The sequence below is a fragment of the Pezoporus occidentalis genome, unplaced genomic scaffold (assembly GCF_034315485.1).
Source record: "Pezoporus occidentalis ecotype Australia unplaced genomic scaffold, CSIRO_AGI_Poc_V1 ctg71, whole genome shotgun sequence".
NCBI lineage: Eukaryota > Metazoa > Chordata > Aves > Psittaciformes > Psittacidae > Pezoporus > Pezoporus occidentalis.
The window spans coordinates 632,017-658,542 of NW_026916062.1; the positions used below are offsets into that span (position 1 = coordinate 632,017).

Genomic DNA, 26,526 nt, shown 5'->3' on the forward strand with positions numbered 1-26,526 from the left:
TTTATCTGCTTCCCTTTATTCTTTATCACACATTAACAAGTGAAAAACTCTGAGCATCAGTCTTCTCATTACAGTGAGAGAATCCCCATTCTTATGTAAAATCTTGAAGTACAAAACCCCCACCTCTGTCTCTGGAATAACTTGCCTTTAATTCCACAGTTTTATACTGATTTCTCTGTAACAGATTATAGTTTCAAAGCATCAGACGTGCTAGCAACACGTCAATTACACATCTATAAAAACTATGCCTGTATTCCCCATATCTGATAGAGGCTGATGGTTCCAACGACCTGCTATTTATTGCAAGTGAGACTGCTGTAAGGACCCCTGGCCTTAAAGGACACTGCTTACAGGAAATGTCCATTGCTGAGGCAACTCTGAACTGTGCCGTGGTGTCTGCCCTCTCAGGGCTTCGGAGAGGGAGCAGTGGGGGGCCTTTTCTGGGGCACGTTCTGACAAGAAACCAGTGGACCACCAGCAGACCTTTCCTGTACTTTGCATGCTGCATTCTGCTCAGCCAATTCTGCCCAGCCTAATTTGCTGCATGAATGTACTGATTTCCTTTAACTTTACTGATAATCAACCTTTAATTATAATCAACATAAGGGAATAACGCAAACGTCTCCTTATTAAGAAAATAAGAAAACCCAACAAAACCCCCAAAAATATTCCCCCCCCAAAACACCCCACAAACAAACCCACAAAACAGCAGGAAAAAAAACTGCGTAACTGCAAAAACACCTGCCTGCCCTGAGCATGGCACTGAACCTCTAGAACACTGTCTAACCTCAACTATTCTATGATGATTCCTTGAGTTACTTAACACTTAAGCTGATTTAAAAACTGACTAAAACCGGGGACACCCTCCCCACAAACAAAAATCCAAACCCCAGCAACTCCCCACTTCACAAAAATCAAAGCTTTTGGAGAAAATTCTGCATATCTGCACCATGTGTCAAGTCCCAGTTTCAAATCACTGTTCCGAGGCACACCAGTAGCTACCAGAGCTCATTTCTAAAAGAGTTTCTTTTTTACATAGCAGCTAAAAACATCTAGAAAAAACACTTTAAAACTGAGTTTAAACCAAAATACCGTAACTTTGTGTGAGGGAAGTATGTGACCAGGGCACTAAAAAAGAAAACTGCGCTACGATAACTAAATGCATCTCGTGAAATTATTTCAGTTTTGGGAATCCAAGCCCTGACAGACATGTCATTAAATGCTTTTAAAATATCCCAGTCTCCCCTCTGTCAAAGCCATGTCAGATCCTTCAAGTCAAAACAATGCAGGCTGCTTTTGAGAATGCAGCATGCGCTGCTTTATGAAGAGAGTCTGATTTTCTCTGTTACTGAGGAAAAATAACTGTAGCACCAGTTGAAAACTCATTTAAGAAACTTAGTCATTGCTTAAGCACAGAACCACACCCTACCCATTTTAGAAGAGCAAGTAATCCTAACTAATGTCAGCAGTATCTAGCTCTTCCACAACGAATCAAGAGATTTCAAACCAATCTGCAGAGGAAAAATGTGGAGGCAGGGGAAGCCAAAAGAACTGCTCACTGTCACTCTGCAGACCAGCCCCCTTCTGCCCATAAAACTTTACAAGATAAACCCAGTGTAACTTCACCTAAACCCCCTTTTCAACTAGTAACCGTCCACATTACAACGTCTCTGCTCAATTCAGTATTTCTAGGAACATCCAAGACCACGCACAGATACAGCAAGTATCTTTTTCTGAAAAAAAAAAAAAAAAAGATAAAGGAATTAAAAGACTGCCACATGACACCTAGAAGCGTTTATTTTATGCAACAAACTTAAATATGATCATGTGTACATAAAAGTGTACACTGTATCTATGCTGAACAATGCCAGGAAACATAATATTGATGCAACAATCTTCTAAAATAAACATTAAAAAAATGAGCCTGGACAGGAAGACAAAATGCAAAACAGACTTACTTCCAATCAGCACAATGCTTAAAATTGAGAGCAATCCTAAACATTTCCAACTTTCCTTACAAAGCTGCCAAAGTCCAACTATTTTTAAAAATTGATTTTTTTTTTGTTTTCTTTACATCAATAATAAAAATCTGGTGACAAACATTATAAAATCAAATGCTGGACTGCCTTTACTCCTTTAAAATTTAGAATATTCCAACAGAACCGTAGGAGTAAAAACACTTAAAAGTGATATATGTTTTTATAAAACAAACATCAATATGTACATTTATTGCAAATTATATTAAACTAAAATGGAGGGAAATTAAAAAATGAAATGTCTACTTGCGAATTTATAATAATTTTAAGTGATTACTTTCCCACTCTGATAAAAATCAGAAAGCAACATTTATAAAATTGCCACCACATGACTTTTCATAGCAGGGAACTGAAATCTGTACATCCTATTCTTGCAGAAAAGTAGGCAGGCAGAAAGAATTATACATAAAACAGTCTCCAAAAGTAAAGCAAAAAAACTTTTTGTGATTTCTTTTTCCTCTAGTCTTGTTTCAAATCCATTCAGTAGACTTTTGCTGTGAAACATGGGAATACCTGGCTCTAGAATCATGAATTTTCAACGTCAGTGTAAGGACCTCCTCTGACTTCCTTTAAAAAAAAAAAAATGCAGCATGAAAATTAATGGTGTAAATACACTTTTTAACTCCAGAATGCAGCAACTGGAACCAAGTGTTAAGCAATTTGCTTAATTATTGACTTTTCATAAAAAAAGTCTCTGGGGAAATAAGTACAGATGCTTTTAGCCTCTTTCTCAAGAGTTTCTGCTTTACATTTCCATTGAGAAGGATTAATTTCATGTGAAAGGGAAGCATAGTTTTCCTTCTGGTTTCAGAGCTGAAAGCTGTGTGTTTTGAAGTAATTTCAGTTCCTGTACAGGAAATTTCTGAATCCTAGTTTTTGCAGAAGCTTGGAGCATGCCTTTATTTGGCCTTCATTTCCTCCCTTTTCGAGCAAGTTTTCTTTTTACCTTTTTTAGGGGAGAAGAGAAAATAAAAGTTAATTTTAAGGACATGCAAATTACAATTCTGCAGCAAAACCCTACCTATATTGTTTACATTTTAGCTTTTACACTCTTTATAATGTGACTTTTTCCAACTCCATCTTTCACCTTCTCAGCAATTACAGTTAATTGAATAGAACTTCACTTCCTTATTTTATAGCACAACTTCCTGAGAAACTTGAAAATATGCAAGTTGAATAATAATTATTCCATAACCGAGTCATGTTTTTTCAGCATAAACAGAAACATAAATTATCCATAGCTTTCACTGGAATCGGAGAATAAGAATGATAACTTGTTAGAATTAACTGTATTTAATTACTCAGGTTTGTAAAAATAGCCTTTCTTAAGAACAAGCATTACTTCAGATGTTTTTCAAATATTTACAGTAAGTTGTGCATCTACTTAAAAGCAGTAATAAAATCTATCAGACACACTATTTTCACATGTTTTCCTAGCAGACAGACAGATTTGGTTTGATACCTTACTGTATAAGCTACAATTAAAAAAAACACGGAATTGTCCTGTATAAGATGCCTGCTACACCTTAAGGAAGCCTCCCTCTGCTATCTCTGTATCCTCAGTATCTTCCTGGCTGCTCCCACAGGCCTTAAAAAGATCCATTGCATTTTGGGAACATTCGGGACTTGAGTCTATCTCCAACAGTGAATCTCCATCACTTCCAAGCACCTGGCTTCTGAAAAACGTTAACAATGTTTTGATATTTTTTCCAAGAACACTGAGGTATTACACATTTAAAGAAGTTCTCTGATACAGATGGCTTATTACAGGCTATGGATAGTGAAGACTTAACAAACCTGACATATAAAACAAGCATTGCAAGGGAGTACACAGATACTACTCTCTTGAATGACTGAACAATTTACTAGTGTATGAACCTTGCTGTGAGAGGAAAAGGTAATTATTTTTGATTGAGTTTCTCTGCAAGATTCTCTTTAATTTACAAGATCTCTAGAAAGAAAACACTCCAATGATTCTTTCTTCCTTTAGATTCATTCGTGATTTCTTCCAGCATACTGGTTTGCTGATCTCTTACTGCATCACAACTTTGGACAATTTTGCATTAACATTCTTATTGTATCAGCTAAACAAATTTCTCAGTGTTTATGTGCATTTGTGGTTTGTTTATATTGGAAATCAAATCAACACGCTTAAACACTGAAGTACAGAAAAACAAATCATCATCCAAGAGCTGTTTTATAGTTTACACAGTACCAAATTCTGCTTTTGATTTACTTAAAATATATATATATGGAAATACTGTTAATATTAAACAAGCACAGACCCAAAATATCATAAAAGAATTAGTCAGAATCACAATTTGTTGTGTTTACTAAAGACAGTTTTCAAGCCTTTTATCAATGAACTGAAGCAGAACAGAGCACCTAAATTCCTGTGTACCTGGCATTAATGAACACACTGAAATACCCTCAATTCTTAGTCCTTTTACAAAGCAAGACTAGTAAGGGGAACCATGAAGTAACAAACAAAGAAGTAAAATTTGGTGAAAACAGGTTAGTTTACCCTGTCCTGACCAAACAAACTCAGTTTTTCCAATTCTAGTTGCCTGGTACCTTTAAAAACCAGAACGCAACATAATGTATGTTGCACCACAGTGTTCATAAAATCATCATGTTTTAATTGCGCCCTTTAACTATGCTGGATCTGTTATAATTGGACATTCAAGGTATATCTTGGGACAAGAAAAGCCCACCCCACCCATGTGTTTTATAATTTGTTTATTTTTACCTTTGTAGATCAATTTGTCTCTGTGCTGCTGCTGGCTTTTTTGCTGTGTCTTGCTGTTTTGGTGCTTTGGCATTACCTGCCTCTAAACTCCCTGGACTTTCTTGACTGACTGCTGCCCTTTTCCTTCCTCGGACAGGTGGTTTGTTTGTTTCCTCATTTTTTGCAGTGGTGCCCTGAGGTTCAGGTTTGGGTGGACGCCCTCTCCTGGTTTTTGCTGCAAGTGATGGTCCTGTTTCATCTACATTTTTTTCTTCTGGTTTTTGATGAATATTTTCAGTTCCAGATGCTGTTGCTGTTCGTTTTTTCCCACGTTCAGTGCTGTTTCCTTGTGTAGCCTGATCAGAATTAATCTCCTATAAAGTAAAAATCATGAATGTGAAGAAAAAAAAGATTCCCAAAGGTGAACTGCAACTGTTAGCTCCCTCCAGCAGAAACACAAGTTTATAAAACAATAAGTGTTCTTACAAAAAACACATCACATCATCTTAGGCCTACTTTCACTAAATGGGATTTCAGGCATTAACCTTGCAAAAAGGCTTTTTCCACTGTGTGTAACGTTAATATCTGTTCCCAACGTATCTTTTTGCTGCTTGAAAGTGAGATTACAGCAAGATTAATAACCTCAGATCCTCCCATGAGGGTTCTGGACAAGTTCCTTTTACTGCCTCTTTCCCAACTGACAGGAGAGAACTGAGGAGCAAGAATAATGATGCTGGTACAGCAAATGATATTTACTTCAATACATGCAAAGTCTGAGACCAACCTTCAGTAAAATGCAGATTATTAAAGCCCTAAATGCCAGTAAAGCAAAAAAAAACCACCAAGGTTTGCAAATAACAAAGGGAGCAAGACCTAGTCTCAAATTAAACTTGGCTGTCTTTGCCATTTCTTTGTCATGTCTGAATAGGTACAGCCTACATGCATGTTTTCCTCAATATACCGAACAAGGTAATAGAACTGATAAAATTTCATGAAGCAGTGTCTGCGTATGAGAAACAGAAAGGGTGGTGGCAATGTAGGTCTCTACACAGAAAAGTATTCACAGAGAAACAAAAAGGAAGCCGCTGGATGCTAGACCTTCATTTGAACGTTGGCTTCCAGAACAGTTAGGAGGAGGGGCAGAGAAAAGGGCACTGAAGAAGTATGGCTGGGATGACTCTGCAGTTTCAAACAAACTAGCTGAGGCCACTCACTAATGTAAGTGCTGCATCTGAACCACAGACCTTCTGTGCTGAACATTCCACCAGTATTTCTTAAATGTTTAAATAAGTCAGGCAGTATCTATTCGTTATTAGCGTTCCAGCAGCTTCATGGCAGACATTTACAACTGCTATTCCCAAAAACTTTACAGACAACCACTCTTCGATAATTTCAACCAAAGCCAAGTTTCAAGGAGGCAGAAAGCATTTTTGAAGACTGATTTCATAAAGGCTTTACCTAACTTCTCTAACTTTTCAGAAGAACTCTATTTTGGGGAAAGAACCAAAAAAGGAACCATATGTTGAAATCTGAGACTTTTTCTTCATTAGCTCAGAGGTGTGAGCATTATGTGGATGTTATTTTAAAAGATTAATAAAACCCCTGACTTTTCTAAATGATGATACAAACCCAAATCACCTGCTTATTACTCTGATTTCATCTAATAAAGACTGAGTAGGAATATGACTTAAAGTGCATGCAGCATGAACCATCTATGTGTTCTTACATTATTACAAAATGTCTGTTTTGATTTTAGACTCACAGAACCATCTAGGTTGGAAGTGACCTCTGGATATCCTCTGGTTAAGGCTTCTTGTTGAAAGCAGGGTTATCAAGAGCCCTTGACAAGCCAAGCCATGAACAGCAACATCCCACCACTTTTCTGGGCAACCTATTCCAGTGATTAATTTTCCTCACAATTTCCTCTGAAGCAACTTCTGCCTGTAGCCTTTTGTCCTGTCACCATGCAGCCTTGAGAAGAAAGTGCCTCCATCTTCTCCATTTATCTTTTAGATATTGAAAGATTGATTAAATCCCCTCAAGGATTTTCTACTCTAGGCTGAAAAAATCCAACACTTTCAACCTTTCTTCATATAGCAACTCCTCCAAGCCTTTCTCTGTTAAGCTCTCTCCAGTTTTTCAGTATGTGCTGAACTGGCAAGGACACAGTATTCTGGACACAGTATTCCACCTGTAGCCTAGTGAATGCCAAATAGGATGGAATAAAGACATCCCTCAATCTGCTGGCTATACTCTTGCTGATGCAGCCCAGGACCCAGCTTGCCTTCAGTGCTGCTAAGGCACACCGTCAACTCATGCTCCATTGGTTGTCTACTGGGATGGTCCCTCAAGCTCTTCTTAGGCAAGTTACCCCCCAGACATGCAGATCCCAGAATGTTGTACTGCTGCCTGAATTGTACTGCTGTACTGCTGTGCGCAGGCACAGGGACTTCACATTTACCTTTGTTAAACTTCATGCAATTGTATGTTTTATAAGTTAAAACTGCAGTGAGATGTACTAAATAGACCCCCAGTGCCAAGCTTATTATACAGGTACAGTTCATAAAAATACCCAGACATACCTTGTTTTTCACAGGTTCCGTCTTTGCTGGTGTGACTGAAATAATCCTCACAGGATTTTCATCATTTTCACTGACCCCAGTTTCTGATATATCCGAACTTTGTTCCCTGGTAGCATAATTGAAGGAAAAAAATAAAATACACAGAACAAAAGAGAAAAGACGTTTGCTATTAGTTAAAAATAATAATAAAAAAATTAAAAAAAAAATAATGCAGACAGGCTAAATTAATGCAGACAGGCTAAATTAATTAAAAAAAAAAAAAAAAAAGAAATGAATTTGCCCAAGATCACACACAGATTTTCTTTCTGAGAACCAGGAAAGATCTAGAAGGGATTAGCTACCGAACCATATCCCTTATCACCGACACAATGCTTTATAATGCTTTTTGCAAACTTAAGACCAGTGCTCTACATAAGGCTGTGTTCTTTTGCCAGATAGAAAAAGCCAATACTGGCAAAAGTAGTGAAGCAAAATAAAGACCAGCAATTCACCACCAACTTCAAGTTAATTTACACAAACATACAATAGTTTTAAAACAAATATAGTTTAAAAATATACAATTATTACAGCACATATCATGCACTCTTACAGAACAAATTCTGAACTCAGTTATACTTCTTTTTGGCCTTATGAAATGCAGCAACTAGAGTTGACTTTGTCTACTTTCTTTAACTCTTAGCCAGTTAACCAATTCAAAACCAAATTAATCCATCTTAAAACCTGAAAGTGTAAACTGTTTCTCCAGATTTATGACAAATTTAAAACCACTGGATTCACATAAAATAACACTTAGTAGAAGAAAGACCGAATATTACAGTGATATGTTGCATCTTTCCACTGAGATCCTGGTCCTCTTCAGCAAGTTCTTTTTAATTGTTCTTAATCTTAAACATTTAGGCTACATCAAAAATGTCTGTTGTTACCAATCAGGATTAATGCTAATTTATACATTAAAAAAAAGATGTGTGGGCTGCAAAAACTGTATGGCTGGTCTCTTCAGTTCTGACACAAAAATATGAATATTAACCACCACCATTTCAGACTGTAGCAGTATAGCATCTCTTACATTATCTTATGTTCTATTACATGTAATTACACCTAAAAACTGGGCTAAATTTTTGTCTGCTGAAAAAAAGAAAAAAACAACAAAAAAACCCAACCCAAAATCCCAAAACAAAAAGCAGAGATGGAAATTTTGCCTACAGACTACTATTATATTTCTTAAAATTGAACAAAATAGAAGTGCTCTTCAAACACACTGGCACAAACTGAATCATCTCCTGTCTTAAAACATGCAAGCACACTGTAGAAGATGAAGTAGAGAGTTACTGAAAGAAATTTCAAACCCCTTTACCTTGATCTGTTTCCTGCAGAAGAGCTCAGCTCAGAGTTTACGCTGATATTGCTTCCAGTCTCTGATCCTGTAGTTCTGATGTATGGCCTTCTTCCAGTTGCAGACAATGGTTTGTTTACTGTACCTAATACACCAGTTGGTTTTGGCTGGAAGAATATGTTTAAATATTAAGAAATAGCAACTTCACATAGATACTTAATTTTTAAAATATTTACTTGAGTATTTTAAGGTACTTTTTTCTGAATTAACAGTCTCAATCCCAATGCCACCAGCTCAGAGGTACAGACCTCATCTTTACTTTAAAAAACAGTCCGTCCTACTTTTATTTCTTATAATTTAACAGCACTTCCTGAATTGCCTTGCTCTTTCTCATGAAGGGACAGCAGCTGGAGAAGTCTCAACAAAAGCCAGAATATTAGGTAATACTAGTCTCAACATGGCTGAGAGCCTCTGGCTAAGGACGAATGGGGAAGCAAATAAAGCAGATGATGTTGAGAGAATCTACTACAACCCATCCAGGCAGGATGACACCACTGATAACTTGTTCTACAAGGAAATAAAGGATAAATCTAGATCAACAGCCCTTGCCTTTATGGGCAATTTTAACTTTCCAGACATCAACTGTGAATATCATACAGTGGAGTCAAACAGATCCAGGAAATTCCTGAAGCACACTGAAGGTAACTCCTTTGTGCAGGTACTACAGGAGGCGACTATGAAAGGGGCCTTCCTAGATCTGTGGCTTGTAAACAGAGAGGGACTTGTGAGCAAAGTGGTGATTGGTGGCTGTCTTAAAGTGATGACAAAGTAGCTGAGTTTCAAATCATTGGCAACAGGAGAAAAACTGCCACCAAAACTTTGATCCTTGATATGGCTAGAGCAGACTTCAGGCTGCTGAAGGAGCCAGTTATCAGAAAGAACTCTGGGACGCTGCTTGACAAGGTTGGTCACCTCACAAATAGGAGGTGATAAAGCAAAGATGTTTAATGCTTTCTTTGCCTCTGTCTTCAACACCAGTGATGGCCCCTGGAATGTCCTTTATTAGATGACCATGACTTGGGGAGGATGATTAACTTCCAGGAGACCCTGAAATTGAGATTTGCTGCTTCAGCTGGACGCACATAAATGCATGTGGCCCAATGGGATTCATCCCAGGGTACTAAAAAAGCTGGCTGTTGTTAGTGCAGGACCTCCCTCCATCATTTTTCAATGGTCTTGGGAAACCAGAGAGGTCCCAGTCAACTGGAAGCTGACAAATGCTTTCCCAGTTTTCAAGAAGGGTAAGAAGGAAGATGCTGGTAATTACAGGCTTATCAGTCTCACTTCAGTGCCGGTATAATTATGGAGAAGGTTATTCTGGGAGTTAGTGAAAAACACTTGAGAGACAACACAGTCACTGGTCATAACCAGCACGGATTCATGAGGAGAAAATCCTGCTTAACCAACATAATTTCCTTTTATGATAAGGTCACCCTTCTAGGTCACCAAGGGAAGCCAGTACATGTGGTGGGTTTGGACTTTAGAAAAGCTTTTGATACTGTCTCACAGAATCCTTCTGGATAAACTGTCCAGCACACAGCTAGGTAAGTCCATTTAATATGTCAGGTGTGCAACTGGCTGATGGGTCAGGCTTAAAGAGTCATAGTAAATGGGGTTACATCAGGCCAGTGGCAGTCACCAGTGTGGTTCCCCAAGGCTCAATTTTAGGGCCAGAGCTCTTAAATGTTTTTATAAATTATCTAGACACAGGAGTTGCATGTACATTAAGTTTGCTGATGATACTAAACTAGGAGCTGTGGACTCCCTTGAGGGTAGAAAAGCCTTACAGAGAGATCTGGACAGACTAGAGAGCTGAACAATCACCAAGAGTATGAAATTTAACAAAAGCAAATGCCTGGAATGGGGTACTGCTGGTTATACATACAAATGGGAGGGATGAGAGGCTGGAGAGCAGCCTTGCAGAAAGAGAGCTGGGGGTTTGTGTTGATGGCAAGTTGAACATGAGTCAACAGTGTGCCCTTGGCAGCCAGGAAGACCAACCACGTCCTGAGCTGCATCAAGGTTCCATGCACTTCATCCATGGTTGAAGGAGGTGACTGTCCCACTCTACACTGCGCTGGTGCAGCCCCAGCTTGAGTACTGTGTGCGGCTTTTGGTACTTCAGTATAAGAAGGACATTAAACTATTACAGTTTGTCCAGAGGATGGCAATCAAGATGGTGAAAGGCCTTGAGGGCAAAACTTTCGAGAAGTGGCTGAGATCACTTGGTTTGGTCAGTGGAGAAGAGGCCAAGGGGTGACCTCATCACAGTCTACAACGTCCTCACGGAGGGCAGGAGTGGGGAAGTGCTTATCTCCTCTCCCGTGACCAGCAACAGAACACAAGGAAATGGACTGAAGCTGTGTCAGAGGAAGTTCAGACTGGACATTAGGAAAAGGTTCTTCACCGAGAATGAAGGGAAGTGGTAATGCACAAAGTCTGTCAGATTTCAAGGAGCACCTGGATAGCACTCCGAAGTCATACAGCCTAGCTGTAGGCAGTCATGTGAAGAGCAGGGAGTCAGACTAGATGACCCTTATGAGTTCCTTCCAATTTGAGATATTCTGTGATTCTAACACCTTGTATTTGCAAAGCAAAGCACCTCAGGGAAATGCTTTCCAAAAGGTAATACAGAATTAGGTTCATTACAACAGTAGGAAGTTTGTATACTTTTACTATACAGAAAGCTAGCATAAAAATATTTAACACTATCTACTCCTGTGTTCTCTGATACAGTGATGGTATTTTAGATCTTGATACGGCTGGTGTCTGTTGACCAATCAACCTGGTCAGGCTGGCTAGGCAGCCTGAAGTTTTTATTCTGCCTCTGGAGAGTAGTCAAAAAAGTTTTCATAACTGGCATGTCACATTCTTCATGTAACTTTACATTTCCTCAGAGACTAAGTTAATTTATTAACATTCCCACAAGAAAATATAATTCCTATGTGTGGAAGTTATGAGGGAGCAGGCAGGAGAGAGATACCACAGATGATAGGAAACATTTGGCTAGTAAAAAGAAAAAGCTATGATCTCTGCAGAAACAGCCTGTTACTGAGCACATGTTCAGTAGCTACATCATGCTACTAATACTGCACAACATCTACTTAAACATATTATTCTTGTATTTTATTTGTTCTATTTACTGAATAACTCAATTTACTGCATGTCCAAAGAAGGGCAAGGAAGCTGGTGAAGGATCTGGAGCACAACTCTTACCAGGGTAAGAGGGAACTGGGGTTGTTTAAATTGGAGAAAAGGAGGCTCAGGGGAGACCTTATCACTGTCTAAAAAGAAGTTGTAGTGATGTGGGTGTCAGTCTCTTCTCCCATGTAACAGGACAAGAGGAAATGGCCTCAAGTTGTTGGGGGGAGGTTTAGTTTGGATATTAGAAATAATTTCTTCACCAAGAGGGTTGAAACAGGCTGCTCAGGGAAGTGGTAGAGTCACTGTCCCTGGAGATATTTAAAAGACCTATAGATATGGTGCACAGGGACATAGTTTAGTGGTGGACTTGACAGTACGACATTAACCGTTGGACACGATCTTAAGGGTCTTTTCCAACCTAAATGATTCTATGGTTTTGTAAGTACTTTATAAAAGCATGCAGCATTCTGCACAGCTAAGAGAAGAGAGAAAAAAAAAGTTCGAGAGGAAGTGCCTCTGCACAACCAGGTTGTGCAGAATTTTGCAACCATGTTGCAAATTTCTGGCACCTACTGCCATAAGAGGTTCTGAAGTCAGAGCATCCAGAGGTTTAAAATCAGAGCAGATAATTTTGGTAACAACTCCATAAGCAAATCTCAAAACCAACATGCACAGATGCAGAGGCTAGCATCCCATCATCAAAATTATGAATGCTGAGCGAGTAAGAAGGAGAATGTATTGCAGAAAGTGACCAGACTTGCACCTAATCACGTTCTATTGGTCTCTCTGGAAAAACAGTACCAGGCCAAAAAGGACCACTGGTCTCAGTCAGTGGGGGTATCCTTACACATCTCCATTTTCTGTAATGGATGTATGAAAAAAAAGAAGCACATGCTTGTGTATTCTATTAGGCATTAAATAAATGTTTGTTTTACCAGAACATTAAACAGCTTTCGCCTACATTGCAGAATGCCTTATCAAATGAGAAATGTGGTAAGTTTACACAGCCAACTAAACCTGCTTCAGATGCTTAGTTCATTACATTTGAACACTGCCAAAGGTGAAACAATTACAGCAGTAGATATATACGTTCTTCTGAAGATATTTAAAGCACCAGCCTGGTAGCAGCTGCTGCTAAGGAAGGTTGTTTTCTGCTTGCCTCCTCCCTTCCTACTTGTAACTCCAACCCAGCTGAGTAGTGTACAGGCTTGTGTCATAGGGTGAACATGAAGCAAGGCAGGATTCTGACACTGAGCAAACCTCACCAGCAAACCTCACTCACATGAACTGCTCTGACAGCAGAAACCTTTTGTGTAAATGAAAAACTGGTGTGAGAACAAGCAATTTCAAATGATATGGCTATGTACAGTGATCATCTGTCTCTACTCTTACAATGAACAATTACCACATAGTTTTGCTCTAACTGAAGACTTCAGGAACCAATGCAGTAACAGTTCATGAAACACAGGACATGAAAACTAATAAATGCACATGAAATTTATATTAAAACCATGATTTATACTGTTCTAAGGATTCTTACACTTTACACGTTATCCAGCGTTCTTTCACTAAGCTCAAGAAAAAACAAGAGGTAATTTATTGGGCTAGACTAAAAAGGATTCTGATGTAATTTAACCAGAAGATAGGAAAGGAAAACCTAGAAAGTTTCTGAATCCCAAGAAAGGGCAGCTCATGGTAAAAGGTGTAAGAATAGGTTCTGTTTTTTTTGGTATTTTTTCCTGTTGTTCCCCCCACCAAGACTTTGTAATTTCTCTCCCCTGTGAAAGTTATCAGCCAAATTATGAAATAAAATAAGACATGCAAACAGGTGTAGACATTTGCAGCTGAATTTAACAGCATTAACTGCTGTATTAAAAATACTGAGATTGAAAATTTCAGACCTCCTACGCTAATGGCGTCACAATTCAGTATCTGTATCATAGCTTTATGCCACTCTTATCTGAATAATGGAAAAACCTATGGTTATGTAAAAAACATAGTTAAGAAAGAATCTATGCCTCAGTGCACAGGTAGCAATCCTGGTGTCTACTCACCTGGCATAATGGTAAAGGTGCTAAATATGCCATTAAAAAAAATTATTGTACTCAAACCCTTAACACCATTTTTAAACTACAGCAGTCCATAACACTTAAAATAAATCCCAAGTGATATTCAAAGGATGTAACATGTCAAAATACAGTACCTTTCCTGTCAAAAGAAGAACCCTTGTCTCTTCTGAAATGTAATTCCTGTCATTGCAAAAGTCCTGTATAGAAAATAAAACAAAAATCAGCATGTGTTTTGATCTCTCAATCTTGCTGTTGCTTTTTCATATATACATGACTGACTTCTCAAACTAGATGCTACTATCAAGTGCTACATGCATTTCATGCCATGCAACGTGCTGCAAATGAATCAATCTACTAAAGATAGGTCAAAACTGTATTTTGGAGATTTGTAGCAAGCGTTACTGAATGTCAGTATGTCGTACCTGAAGTCAGGATTAACCTTTTTCATTCTAAACTTTTTTTTTAAACAAACTCTGGAAAGGCTGTTACCTAACAGTCTAAGACACTGAAAAATGTGAATTATATTCTTCAGTATAGCCAACACATCAAGTCTGGGCCAAGGAATTACTTTGGTTCTGCTTACACATTTTAGAAGTATGCCTCTTAAAGCACATACTGCTATTGCTGACAGTTGAGTTGTACTTACTAAGACTATTACTAGACAACAAAAGGACCAAATTGTACAGCAAGCAAAATAGCCAAACCGCTACTGACAGATATAAACATACCACTGGTAAGACAAAAACATTCCCTTTTTCTTTTTTGTCTGCTTTGCATTCCAATTCAGATATACAGTCAGCTTATACATACATTCTCATAGCTCTCACCTGGCTACAAACATTTCTGGCATATGTTCATAATAAAGAGACAGCATAGCTTACAACTGATGTTCAAAAAAATTAATGGCTGAGGATAAAATATATGCATTTTCCCACTCATGATGTTAAGTTATGGAGATAACCAGCTTTCAAACATAAAAATAAAAAGTATTTCCCCTTGTTACTTTGGAAATTAACAAATATACCTTCTCAGGTTGCGTAAAAAATTTGGTTGGCAATACAGGGTCCTTCGGTGAATCTGCATTGCACAAAGCACTTTTGCTGTTGATGACACATAGTGCTACATCACACACTGTATACAGTTTCTGAAGAAAAAAAAAAAAAAAAGACAAGCATGCTTTAGGAATTACTGTTTTAAAGGGTACATAAAACAGAATTCTTCAAAAAAATTCATCTGTGTTGAAATAACCACCACAAAGGACATATTTTGTAATTACATCATTAACCGTACTGTTGTCTTTTCAACCACATACAGAAGTCCCTGTTTCTCATATGACTTTACTTTTAAAAAACTAGTAATGCCTATGCTGTAAAATAGAATCGCTTGCTCAATCAAATCACCATAAATGGTTTCTAATCTCTGCTAGAAACTAAGAGGTTTAACAGCAGCCGTATAATGCAGCATTTCCTCCCCCAAACCGCAAAAGACATTTATGTTGGGAAACTAGGCAGTAGGAGTTACAGTAAGGCAGGCAGGCAGGTAGAAACAGTAATATTTAACAGATTTTATTAACTTCATTAGGTATTGTGTGCCAGACAAGGTCAGCAAGGTTCTGAAAGAATAAGATTGGCAACATACAGACAATGCTTGCAATTAACACTCTCTCTAAAAGATCCTAAAAATATCTGAACTAGTGCTTTCAGATTTCTTGCAAATCCTGTTCATCAAGTGTTGGGTGATGGGCTGAGGGTTTCACAACACTTATCTGAATTGCTTTTCTTACTTCATTTGCCTTTGGCTCATCAGGAGACTGAGCATCTCGGGTAAGCTTGATGCTTTCTGCCATCTTTTTCATGAAGGCATGGCTATTGTTCTCATTCTTTGTCATTAAAACTTCAAGCATAAACCACAGGCACCTAAAAAGCCATAAAATCACAAGCAATTACATTCCAGCTTTTATACTGTAGCGCCCCAATATAACAATGTCTTAAAAATTTGTCAGCTGTACTAGCTTTTCTTAAGAAACCACAATCAATTTGAAGATATAAACAGGTAACATCATCTGAAGGTGGAAACAGAATCTAGACTTTAAACACACAGAGTCTTAATTATTCTTTTCAGAATAAATCTGCCAAATTAGTGTGCTTCGTATTTTATCTATAGATGCCGCCCAACCAAACAAGGTTTTCCTCTTCCAAATATGAAGCAAGAATCTTGGTGCTACCATCATACAGATGAAATTCTGTAATCACTACCTTGGGGTTCCTATCAACAATGAACCATAACCATACTCAAAACAGGCTTAAACAAGTCATACTGCTGATAGACTATGTGGTTTAATACAGGAATCCAAATAGGAGAGGAGATCCAAAACTGAGCAGGTCAGATTTTTGCTAATGGTCCATATGGGAGGAAAAGAAATCCTTACAGATAGACGTAATGGAATTAGCTTTTCTAATTTTCTTTCTTTAAATCTTATTTATTTATTGGGAGAACCCATTATATTTTGACTAAAAAGTTTGCTTTAAGAATTTTTCAATTATGATATAAAGCACAACTGGTTCATCCACACAATCATTTGCTATTTACAGCTGCACGTGGCTAGAAGGTCAACAGTCATAATATGGTAAAATTGTGCTTAGTTGAGAAAGACATATGGGTGGGTATGAGAAATGCAGGCTTCACCAGTAGCTAATTTAATTCTGAAGCTCTGGAAGAGAGATTATCTTGCAGAAAGCTGCTAATAAAAACTAGAAAAACAGGATGGCTGAACATCAGAATTCCCTGTCCACAAAAGCCCCAATCCTCTTAACTGATACAAATTAAAGATTGTAACACAAGAGATGAAGGAACATTTCTCTCAAGATCTCAAAGTAAAAGAGGGTTGTGCTCTGTCAAAACACTTCAACATTTATCTGGCGTTGAAATAAAATAAGACATCTATATTCTGACTTGCATCAAGAGCTATAAAAGCTTTAGTAAATAAATCTCTTGGATACCTTTACATCCATCTATTCACTATTCTCAAGAACTTAAATGGGATGATTACAGTACCAATACCATACTGATCCCACTCCTACAAAACCGAATATTACTACTGAGGACAAATTTTACTCTGGTAATTCCAGTTAACATGTATCAACTTCAATAGTTTAACTTCCTCACAAAGTCAACAAATCAAATCATTATCAACCCCGAACAAGACCTTTCCAGAACAGTGGGATTTCACATAGAAAAAACAGGCACCTAGAGAAACACAGTCACATGAAGGAAGTTCATTCTCTGTATCTATTTCAGTATTTTTGGAATATGAATTTGGAAGAAAAAGACATTGTCTCAACCTAAGAAACAACCTCAAACACACCTCTGCAGAACAATCTTAAACTTCCTAAAGATAAGCACCACAGATTATAGCTAAGGAACTTGCTAAGCATGTATTTACTTTACGTGACTGAATTTAGGCCATGTAAAACCAAGACAAACTAGGGAGACAACTGCAAAACACACTGCCAAGTTTGCTTTTCCAAGTTTGCAAGTGTCTATGTTAACACTTTAAAGTGAACACTATGAGTCTCAGAACTCTTGCAAGAAACTGTATTACATTACATGAGAAAAATGTTTTGCATTTATCTCAGGAGACTACTTAGAGAAGTATTGCTGCCAAAATTCCTGTACAGAGTATTTCTTTGTTTGGAGCAGTCCTCTCTGGCTAGTTTAGCCAGCCTGTGACAAACATGAGGGAGGAAATCTGACAACAAAGAAAAGCTATACAAAGGGGGTCAAAAAAAACTTCTAGTGCACTACAGAAAGCACTTCTCAGATAAGTATTAAGTCAAGAACTGTGAATCAGAATTTGTTCAATGTATTTTGGAGAGAGCACATGCTGGAGGATGCTTCCAGATGTTGGAAGGAACAGAGGGTCCTGGGACAAAATGCAGACTTGATAATTAGGTAAGAAGTCTCCACTGACTTCAGATTCTGACTAGCTGTGAGACAAGTAACTCAGAAATCGAAACAAATTTTTTCATTTAAAGAAAGAATCAGGCTTGGACCCTCACAGGTGAAGGTGCAAAAAGAATTAAGATGTGAACTCACCTATCTGTACAAAGTATGAACTGCTTTTCTGATGATGTATGTTGTAGTATGTGCTTATACATGTCTTTGTAAGAGCAACAGTGCTCACAGTTCCACCAAAAATAAACCCCAAAACACTGAACCCAAAGATCTGTGTGTCTGTGTGTGTGTCTGTGTGCTTTAACAACTTTTAGAAAGTGTCAAAACTTAACTATTTTTTAAAATTCATTACAAGACACAAAGGAATACAGAAGTTATACTTAAGGTATGAAAGATTATTTGAGGCATACAAGAAGGTCTCAAAGTGGAAGCAGTACGGAACATGCTTCTTTATGACAGGCTTGTGTACACTGATCTGCGCTGAATACATCAAGAGGCACTAAGCTGCACTGCAGGCATACAGTCCAAATGATAAGTCAGCAGCAAACTTAACATGAATTCTAGCAGATTCGCATAAGGGGGAAAAAAGAAAAAAAAATTGGATTTCAAGTCTTGGAAAATCTCTGTATCTGATAATATCTGAACTGACACTGCTTGGCATCCTGTAAGTGCATTGGGAAATTCTACATGTATTCCTAGACAAATACAAGAATCTAAAATCGTTACTTCACTTTATGGGAAGACAACTCCACTTATTTGCTATACTATGGTGTGACCTACAGGCTACCATTTGGGCTTTCACAAATACTGCTAAGCAATTGTTGATGCCTTCTTCCCTTGGTTAGTGTTATACACTTCCATAATTACTGTTTTGCAAAATGTCATTGACGAAGTGAAGAGTACCTCTCTTCCTAATCAGTTTTCTCCAAGCATGGAAAAATTCTCAGCATAACAATTCTAGAATCATTTGGCACTTACTCTTTGACATCACGAAGTTGATCAATATCCTGAGGTTTTGTGAAATCTGGATCATGTGCCAGTAAGTGAATCATATATGGTACCACATATTCAGGCAGCAAGGATAGCAATTTTTCTACAATAACAAAAGAAAATAATCATAAATATCATCTATATTACCCCCACATGCACATCACAAGAAACACTTTTTCAAAGTATTATTTTTTCAAATGTGGAATGTAAAAATTTCAACTTGCATTTTCTTCCTACAAATTTTACTTTTAACGAATCATTAAAAAGAAATGAGTGAGTTTTACTACTAAGAAACTACTTAATCTTACGTCAGGAACACTGTGATAAAGCCTCAAATATCAAATACCACCATTTTATTTTTTGAGCAATACCACTACCACAGTAACAACACTGTATTTGACAAGTGTAATTCTTAGCAATGTACAGAAAAGTATTTTATGGTTTATGCTATGCTAAACCAAGTAAATTAAGGTTTGAATGTGTCTAATATAAAGATGAGGAAACAAATTAAACTTATTCAGTATTTCTTTACAGAAGCAATTTGCTTTAGTTTTAACCATTATTCCTTTCAGTTTACTATTTGACTGTTCTTAACAATTTTACTGATATACTAACCATTAGCCATAGGATTCTGCTTAATATATTCTCTTCGTATACTGATGTTTTTGAGCAAGCACTGTCTGGCATGTGCTCTTCTCTCCTTCACAGGGTCTTTGGCACACAAAGCAAAGATTGCCATATATTCCAAAGGGAGCAGTAATTTCACAAGTGCCTTATGCAGTTTCTGGGCAAATATCTGCCTCACTTGGTAGCACTCATCCTACAGCAAAACACAAAGACCGCAACTATAAAAATCTTGGGTTTAAAACAGAAAACCACACAAAAATAAAAGAGGCATTCTAGGTGGAATTAGGAGACTTTTTAAAACATCAACAGGTGCAGCACAGTAAGTATCTTGAAATTTTGAGAACTTTTAAAAGCTGCAATGAGAAATAGAAAATACTCAGTGTAGCAGCAAGAGAAGTTCAGATGTAAGGACTCTGAACTCAATTAATTAAAAGTCACTTCAATTCAGATGCAGTTACTTACATTAATGACAAGTGCACAGAGCTGGAACTGTTCTGGAGTAATTATTTCATGGTAACAGGGTTCCTGTGCAAGCTTCATTATTGCACTACCAGCAGCTAACCGCAGTCGAGACATATCTGATTTACTATACAAACAGGAGAGGAAAAAAACAACAAAACAAAACTCACCCAATGATTCTTAAATTACTTGCATGTCACGATTTCTTCTTTTTTTAAGATCAATGAGCAATTAAGGCTTTCCTTTGTCAGATTAGATCACAGTTCTATAACTTCAGATTGAGCTAAATTAATCCAACCAAACCTGTGAAAATAAGGTGCTTGCTTTCCCCACAAAATAACTGATTCTAGTAAAATACTGAAATGAGTAAAGTCTCTTGTTTTCATATCACTGTCTAACTGAAAGTAATGTTTCTGCCACAGGTTTTATCTTTCCTTCCTTCACCCTCAGAATGAAGATGAGGTACAAAGTTACCTCACTGCTGGCATAAAAAAGCTCCACCCAAAATCACCCAACTCCCAAGTGTGTTAAATCTCATCACTCAGTTGTTTTCAAAGACACTCCTGCCGGTCTTTTACTCCTAGTATGTCTTTTACTGTCAAGATATCTACAGAGTTATATTATTAGTAAATTACAATAAAGGAGTATCAAGCCTATTTTTGTTCTGCCATTTCACTTCTAATACTGAATTCCAATCAGATCTGTTTTCTAACAACCCATTAGCCAATACTTCTCTCACCTTAAAATTCTAAAGAAACTCCAAAATAATTAATATTCTTTGAAATTCTACAACAAAACTGATGGTAGCCTGAAAGGAACAAAATCTGACCTGATCCGTTTCTGTTCTGTCAAGTCTCCTTCGCTGACAAGCATAGCTGATAATAACCGGAGTGTGGAATTTGCAGATTTTGACTGGTTGTTTTTCATACCCAACAGCCAGCGTACCAAAAGTTTAATTGCTTGCACCTATCAAACACAAACAAATCAACAATGAAATTACCTCCTAGAGTTGGTAAATCACTAAAACCTGCTGCTGTGGATTTCCACAGAATTCTATTTTTTTTGAGCCTATTTATTTTTAAGGAACAGAACTAAGCAGTACCTATTTACAGAGTGAAGGAGGAAGTAGCAGTCTGTGACATAAGGACATTTCAAATATGGTTCAGTGTCCTCACCACGTGCCAGATGATGCCAGATACTTGCTACATGATTAAAGGTAAGAGCAACTAGACAAACATTTCTAGAAATGGCCATAAGGTTCACAGTAAATAGCCTATAAAGCTGAATGAATACAGTTTATTTGGGTGTCAATTTATTTCAATTCTGTTTACAGTCAGTAAAGTCAAATCTATTTTCTTGGAAGGAAAACAAACTTTTGAACCTCAATTTTCTCAACATTCAGCATAATTAATATTGGTAAGTGAAGACACCAAAATGCATAACTTTGAACAGCTCTACAACTGTGTGTATAATCCACAAAAACTCCACAACACTGCATATTCTAAGAAGACTAATGCAAAAGTACTCAAATGGATTTATTTTTATACTCTCTGTTTCACAACTTGGAAAAAAAAGTAGATTTTTAACCTCAAATATAGGCATTATTACTGACAGCAGATCACTCACCTTTGCTAGTACTTCTGGAGAAACTTCTTCATCTGGAGACCACAGTTTTCCATTTTTCTCACCTGTTGACTACAGACATTCATGTAAGTTTAAGAACTGGCTCAACTCATACAGAAAATGCAGAAGTAAAAATGGAAAAAAGTCAAGGACTAAGCTGTCTTTCACACAAAGATCTTTTATAATGCAATTATCACTGTGCTAGCCATTTACAGAACATTTCTTTATTTACTTCTTTAACAGAAAAAGCTCTACTCCCCACAGAGCTGACAACAAGCAAATAGAATAATAAGGACTTTCAAAAAAAAAAAAATCTTACCCTGTCATTCATTAGAAGATCTTTCACAATGAAGTTTGCAACAACAGATTTCATTGGAGAAGCAAACTGGTCTGGGGCCAACATAGAAATATGACCCAATGAGACTAATGGAGTTATAAGTTGCTCTGGTACATCAGCATTCAAACTTCTACTAAGAGGCTGAGGAAAGGGGAGGGAAAAAAAAATAAATTCAGCTATATATATATATATAAAAGCTATATATTCAGCTATATATAAATAAGTAAATTAGCATGCCTAAAAATAATTTATTTTCCTGCTGGATTGCTACTGAGTTTCACAGTTTTTCTATAAGAATTAATAACATTAGCAAATAAAAATGGAGAAAGAATTTCCTATTTAAGAGAGTAACCAAAAATCTCACGAGATACGGGCAAAACAAATTTTACAATCTCTTCCCATTTTAATGGAGAAATACATTCAGACCTGGGAGACATGGGAAAAACTCTGACTCAATTCTGTTCAGGAGCTGTGAAAACCTAAATTGTAACTGCAACTGGAAGAAAATAAAAAACACTTGGAAACAACTAGGGACATTGCTATTAGCAATCAGTATTTCTTTGCTAGGAAACAATCACCAGGATAATTCTGTGCTACTGTATCACCCAGCATCCTCACATCGTATTTTGGTGTTATGGAAGGAACATGCACTCTCAGAGAAGTCTAAGCAGAGACCAAACTCTTGAAGTCAAAGCTTTTCACACTTGTGAATTATGACCAGGTTCAGAGATAGCCATGATTAAGGACCTAAAATATTCTACAAGTGCAGATTAATAATGTTATTATTTGAGAGATTACAGTGAAAAGTAATAAACCCTCTGGTATGGAGAAGGCGACTTTCTGCTTTACAACTTGTCTAAGCAAGCAGTAAGCTAATGTCTGAGCCTAAGAGTCAAGTAGTTATTCTGCACTAGCTTCCTTTGTAAGAAAGTGCTGTACCTGCAAAGACCTTAAAGCAAAGCAATTTAATAAAAGTTTGAAAGTAGAGGATTTTATCTCTCATTGAGTATCTGCTAAATGTCCTCATGGAATTTAGTGCACATCATTCCAGCATATTTAGCTTACTTTCCCCAAACTTTTCCTGTGTAGACAAAAAAGGAATACCCAATCTATCAGGCATCAGAATACTACAAAATCTTGACTATAAGAGAGAAACATTAATCATTTGCTATGTAATATTAACAGCTTATCTTGACTATCATGCACCTGTAGGTTTCCCAACCTCATAAATTATCTGTTAATAAACAGTCTGAATTAATGTTAATTAGTAGTATCAATTAAGAACAACAGAAACAGATCGTAAAAACAAAAAAGCAAGACATACCTCAAAGATCTGTGCAAGTTGCACTTCTTTATTTGAAAATATGGCATGTATACAGTGAACAGCTTGTTTTGCCTGATGAGGAGTGCCTCTTTTTGCTTTCTGATGCAAAATGGGTATTAGTGTTCTGTGAACATTAAACAAAATATTTTGAAATCCAATTTGCAATCTACAAAAAAATAAAGCTCTTCATCTACACAAATCTATCCTCACTGTCTCAAAATTCACCATCCTTTGACGTCTGTTCAGGAAAGATCATGATCATAAGTGAGAAAAGCAGGATGGAATTGTATTAAGTAATACTTGTTGAACATATGACTGTTCACATTTAAGCAGAAAAAAGCCCACAGGGAAAAAACGAGCACAAAAGAAGATAATGATCATAATAATGCAGTTTAGGAAGCCAAATAGAAGGTGGGGGGAACTGACAGGTTCAGCTAAGGTAAACAGCTGGGGTTATTACCCAAGCTTTGAAGTGACAGGGCTGAAGGAAATCTATGAAAGCTAGGAGTAACCATTAAACAGCAGTATATTTATATGCCTTTACTGCTTAACCTTTGGTCTTTAACTGCAACATATACTCATGTAAACAACTGCTCGGTTTTGAGCTTTTGCATTTGAATTCCATGAAATCTATCTACTGCTAAGAGGCCATGGAAGGCAAGAGCAGGGCAGAAGCCACTCTAGAGCCCAGGTCAAGGTTGGTGAGACTGTTTGGTTCCACTTATGAGAGCACTGGAAAGCAAGAGGTCACCATCTGAGACACTACTCATGAGGTTTACCACACAACTCATCCAGCAACTGACAGGAGAAAACAAAATTACCTAGAAAGAGTCTGAGGGAGAGAATCACCTAAAAGAAAATTCCTTGTGCTCTTGAGAGGTAGAGTAACAATATAGCATTTAGTACATGGATTATTTAGTGTCCAGCCTTCACTGACACAATCTACATAACTGAGATGAGCAATGAGGTGGAAGAACAGCTTGAAGGGTTGAAAGAATGAATTCTCATACAATTTCATCAAAAAACACACAAAACCCCAAAACAAACAGAAGATTTCCTAGAAAAATGTTAAGAGTATCCTGAAGTACGAAAAATGTCTCTTCTCAAACCTGCCAAGACTCCACAAATTGCATTAAGAACCAAAATAGCAAAGAATTCAGTAAAAGCTAGTTAAAATAAGCTTCAATGCTTAACCTACAGTTTTCAGAGTGTAAATATGGGCACATTAAAGGGACTTTGTCAAGCACTGATGCACCATTTACACACCATATACCTCCTCACACCACAACTGACATAGACCTACAAAAGGTGAAACCCGACATGTTTACATGCACCTTTAAATGTTTACATCTACAAGTTTACACATAGTGCACAGGCTCTATCTAAGCATGCCCAATGCTTCCATCACTCTAGAGTCATATGGCAGTCCACGTGAGGAAGAACTTGGGCTACTGCTGGTGAAAACTACTTCAAAGGACAGCAAGCAGCCTGCTTGCTTTAAACAAGTGCTTTAAAAAAAACCAACATAACAAAACACAGGTCACTTGAAACAAACTATCTTGCTGATTATATAAAATCTTCCATTTATGTTAAAGATTTCTGAATATAAAATCTGGAACATCTACTTGTCCTCAGACTTCTTTTTGTGTCACTGTAAACACACTGACCTGGTGGTTTTGGCTTTCAGAACATTAACCTGACTTGCTTGTAAACCATCCCAAAGGCTAAACCTCCGTTTTGACAGTTATATTTTTAAGTTATTTGAGACTGCCCAGACTATACTTCAGCAATACCTTGCTAAGGCATGAAGCCAAAACAAACGTCAGCAATATGAGCTCCTTTGACAGAAGATGGCATACCCCAGGAGTGTGCAGTTTCGACTAAACTCTAGTATGGAAGTACAGACAACTGGAAGTACAGACAACTATACTAGGAACTATACTGGCAATGGGGATTGCTGTGCTTTTTCTTCTCTTCACTCCTACAAGTGTCTTCAAAGGAGTCTTGTATGTGAACTTCCAACATTTTTCTTTTGCCCAAAATCTGACTCAAATCCACAAAAATTGCTCAGGTTGCCTCTTCAGTTCCCTGAAAACTTCATGTGTACGCTGGTATGCAATTCAGCATGGTAATATTCCAGATGCTATTTCAACAAAGAAGAATTTGAAACCTGTGCTGTATAATCTCGGTTAGTTACTAAGAGGCTAATTTTAAGGTCTTAGATGTTACCCACAAGGTTTTCAATAGCCTGTGAATACCTAGTAGATTATGCCACTTTAATCAGCAGTTAAAGCATGAATTGTATAATGATGACTTACAGAGAGCCAATTATTCTTTGTTAGAAATTCATGCCTGCTCTTGGATCTTGTTTCCCAACTTGTTTCATAACAAACAGAGCTGTGAGCCATCACAGATTATACTTTTCTTCCTTACAAAGATAGAAAAACTGCATGAAGGGCAGATAGGAGTAGAAATGATGCCAAAGAATTATATCTTCAGCATATTCTTGCTGTTGCTTATTTTGTAACCTGGGAAACATGCTACACACTGCTTTTAATATGCCTACTATAAGAAGAGTTTTAAGTACCACCTATCATCTTCAATAAATACACAAACATTCCCAGAACACAAAAAATGAAGAGACAGGTAGCAAAGGAATACAAAATAATGGAAGAGAAGCTGTTCACATTTACAAGACTATAAAGTTAATTTTAGGGGCAACATACTGAATAAACGATCAAGAGGAAGAAATCTAGGTATGAAAAGCAGCATGTAAAGAAATACACTCACGATCTTATCTGTGGCAAATCTGTTTCTATTTTGTGACCCGTGTTTCTGAAAATCTGTATGGCTGCCTCAGCTACCTTATCATCTTCCATCCTGAGGCACTGAAGCAGAGACTCGTAGGTCTCTGCAGAGTGGAACGAGGTAGGATGTGTAAAGGACAGAACCTGCAGATAGACATTAAAACAAAGGTGTATTTATTTACGGTAACTGAATCATCAGAAAAACAAAATTATGGCTGTTTATGAGCATTACCATCATCATCAATAGCTATTACATGCTCACATGAGATTATTACGTTCAGTAAGTCCATTTTGGGGAATGTGATATAAACATTTTCAAATAAACTAATCTATGCTTTGTTCTTCAGGGCCTCCCATCCTCCAAATATTTTGTAAGATACTACATTACTTGAATATGTAAATGTATTTATTAAAATGAACACTTATTCAAAAGTATTCATCTATATTACAAAA

At 37.2% G+C, this 26,526-nt stretch overlaps 1 protein-coding gene across 2 annotated transcripts in view; it reads right to left on the reverse strand.

The window, feature by feature from the left end:
* Positions 1-1,779: 1,779 nt before the first annotated feature.
* PDS5A (PDS5 cohesin associated factor A) overlaps positions 1,780-26,526 on the reverse strand; it is a 79,902-nt gene continuing 55,155 nt past the window's right edge. Inside the window, exons 19-34 of one of the 2 annotated variants that reach the window (XM_062642425.1) lie at positions 26,057-26,217; positions 23,267-23,390; positions 21,925-22,083; positions 21,609-21,677; positions 20,812-20,948; positions 19,986-20,109; positions 19,512-19,716; positions 18,885-18,999; positions 15,736-15,868; positions 14,977-15,096; positions 14,087-14,149; positions 8,701-8,846; positions 7,347-7,452; positions 4,786-5,138; positions 3,562-3,712; positions 1,780-2,982 (exon numbers count right to left, since the gene is read on the reverse strand). In XM_062642425.1, coding sequence (XP_062498409.1) covers positions 2,947-2,982; positions 3,562-3,712; positions 4,786-5,138; positions 7,347-7,452; positions 8,701-8,846; positions 14,087-14,149; positions 14,977-15,096; positions 15,736-15,868; positions 18,885-18,999; positions 19,512-19,716; positions 19,986-20,109; positions 20,812-20,948; positions 21,609-21,677; positions 21,925-22,083; positions 23,267-23,390; positions 26,057-26,217 — 2,202 coding nt within the window. In that variant the 3' untranslated portion in view covers positions 1,780-2,946. The remainder of the gene's footprint in view (positions 2,983-3,561; positions 3,713-4,785; positions 5,139-7,346; positions 7,453-8,700; positions 8,847-14,086; positions 14,150-14,976; positions 15,097-15,735; positions 15,869-18,884; positions 19,000-19,511; positions 19,717-19,985; positions 20,110-20,811; positions 20,949-21,608; positions 21,678-21,924; positions 22,084-23,266; positions 23,391-26,056; positions 26,218-26,526) is intronic. The other variant, XM_062642426.1, reaches the window with a different exon arrangement.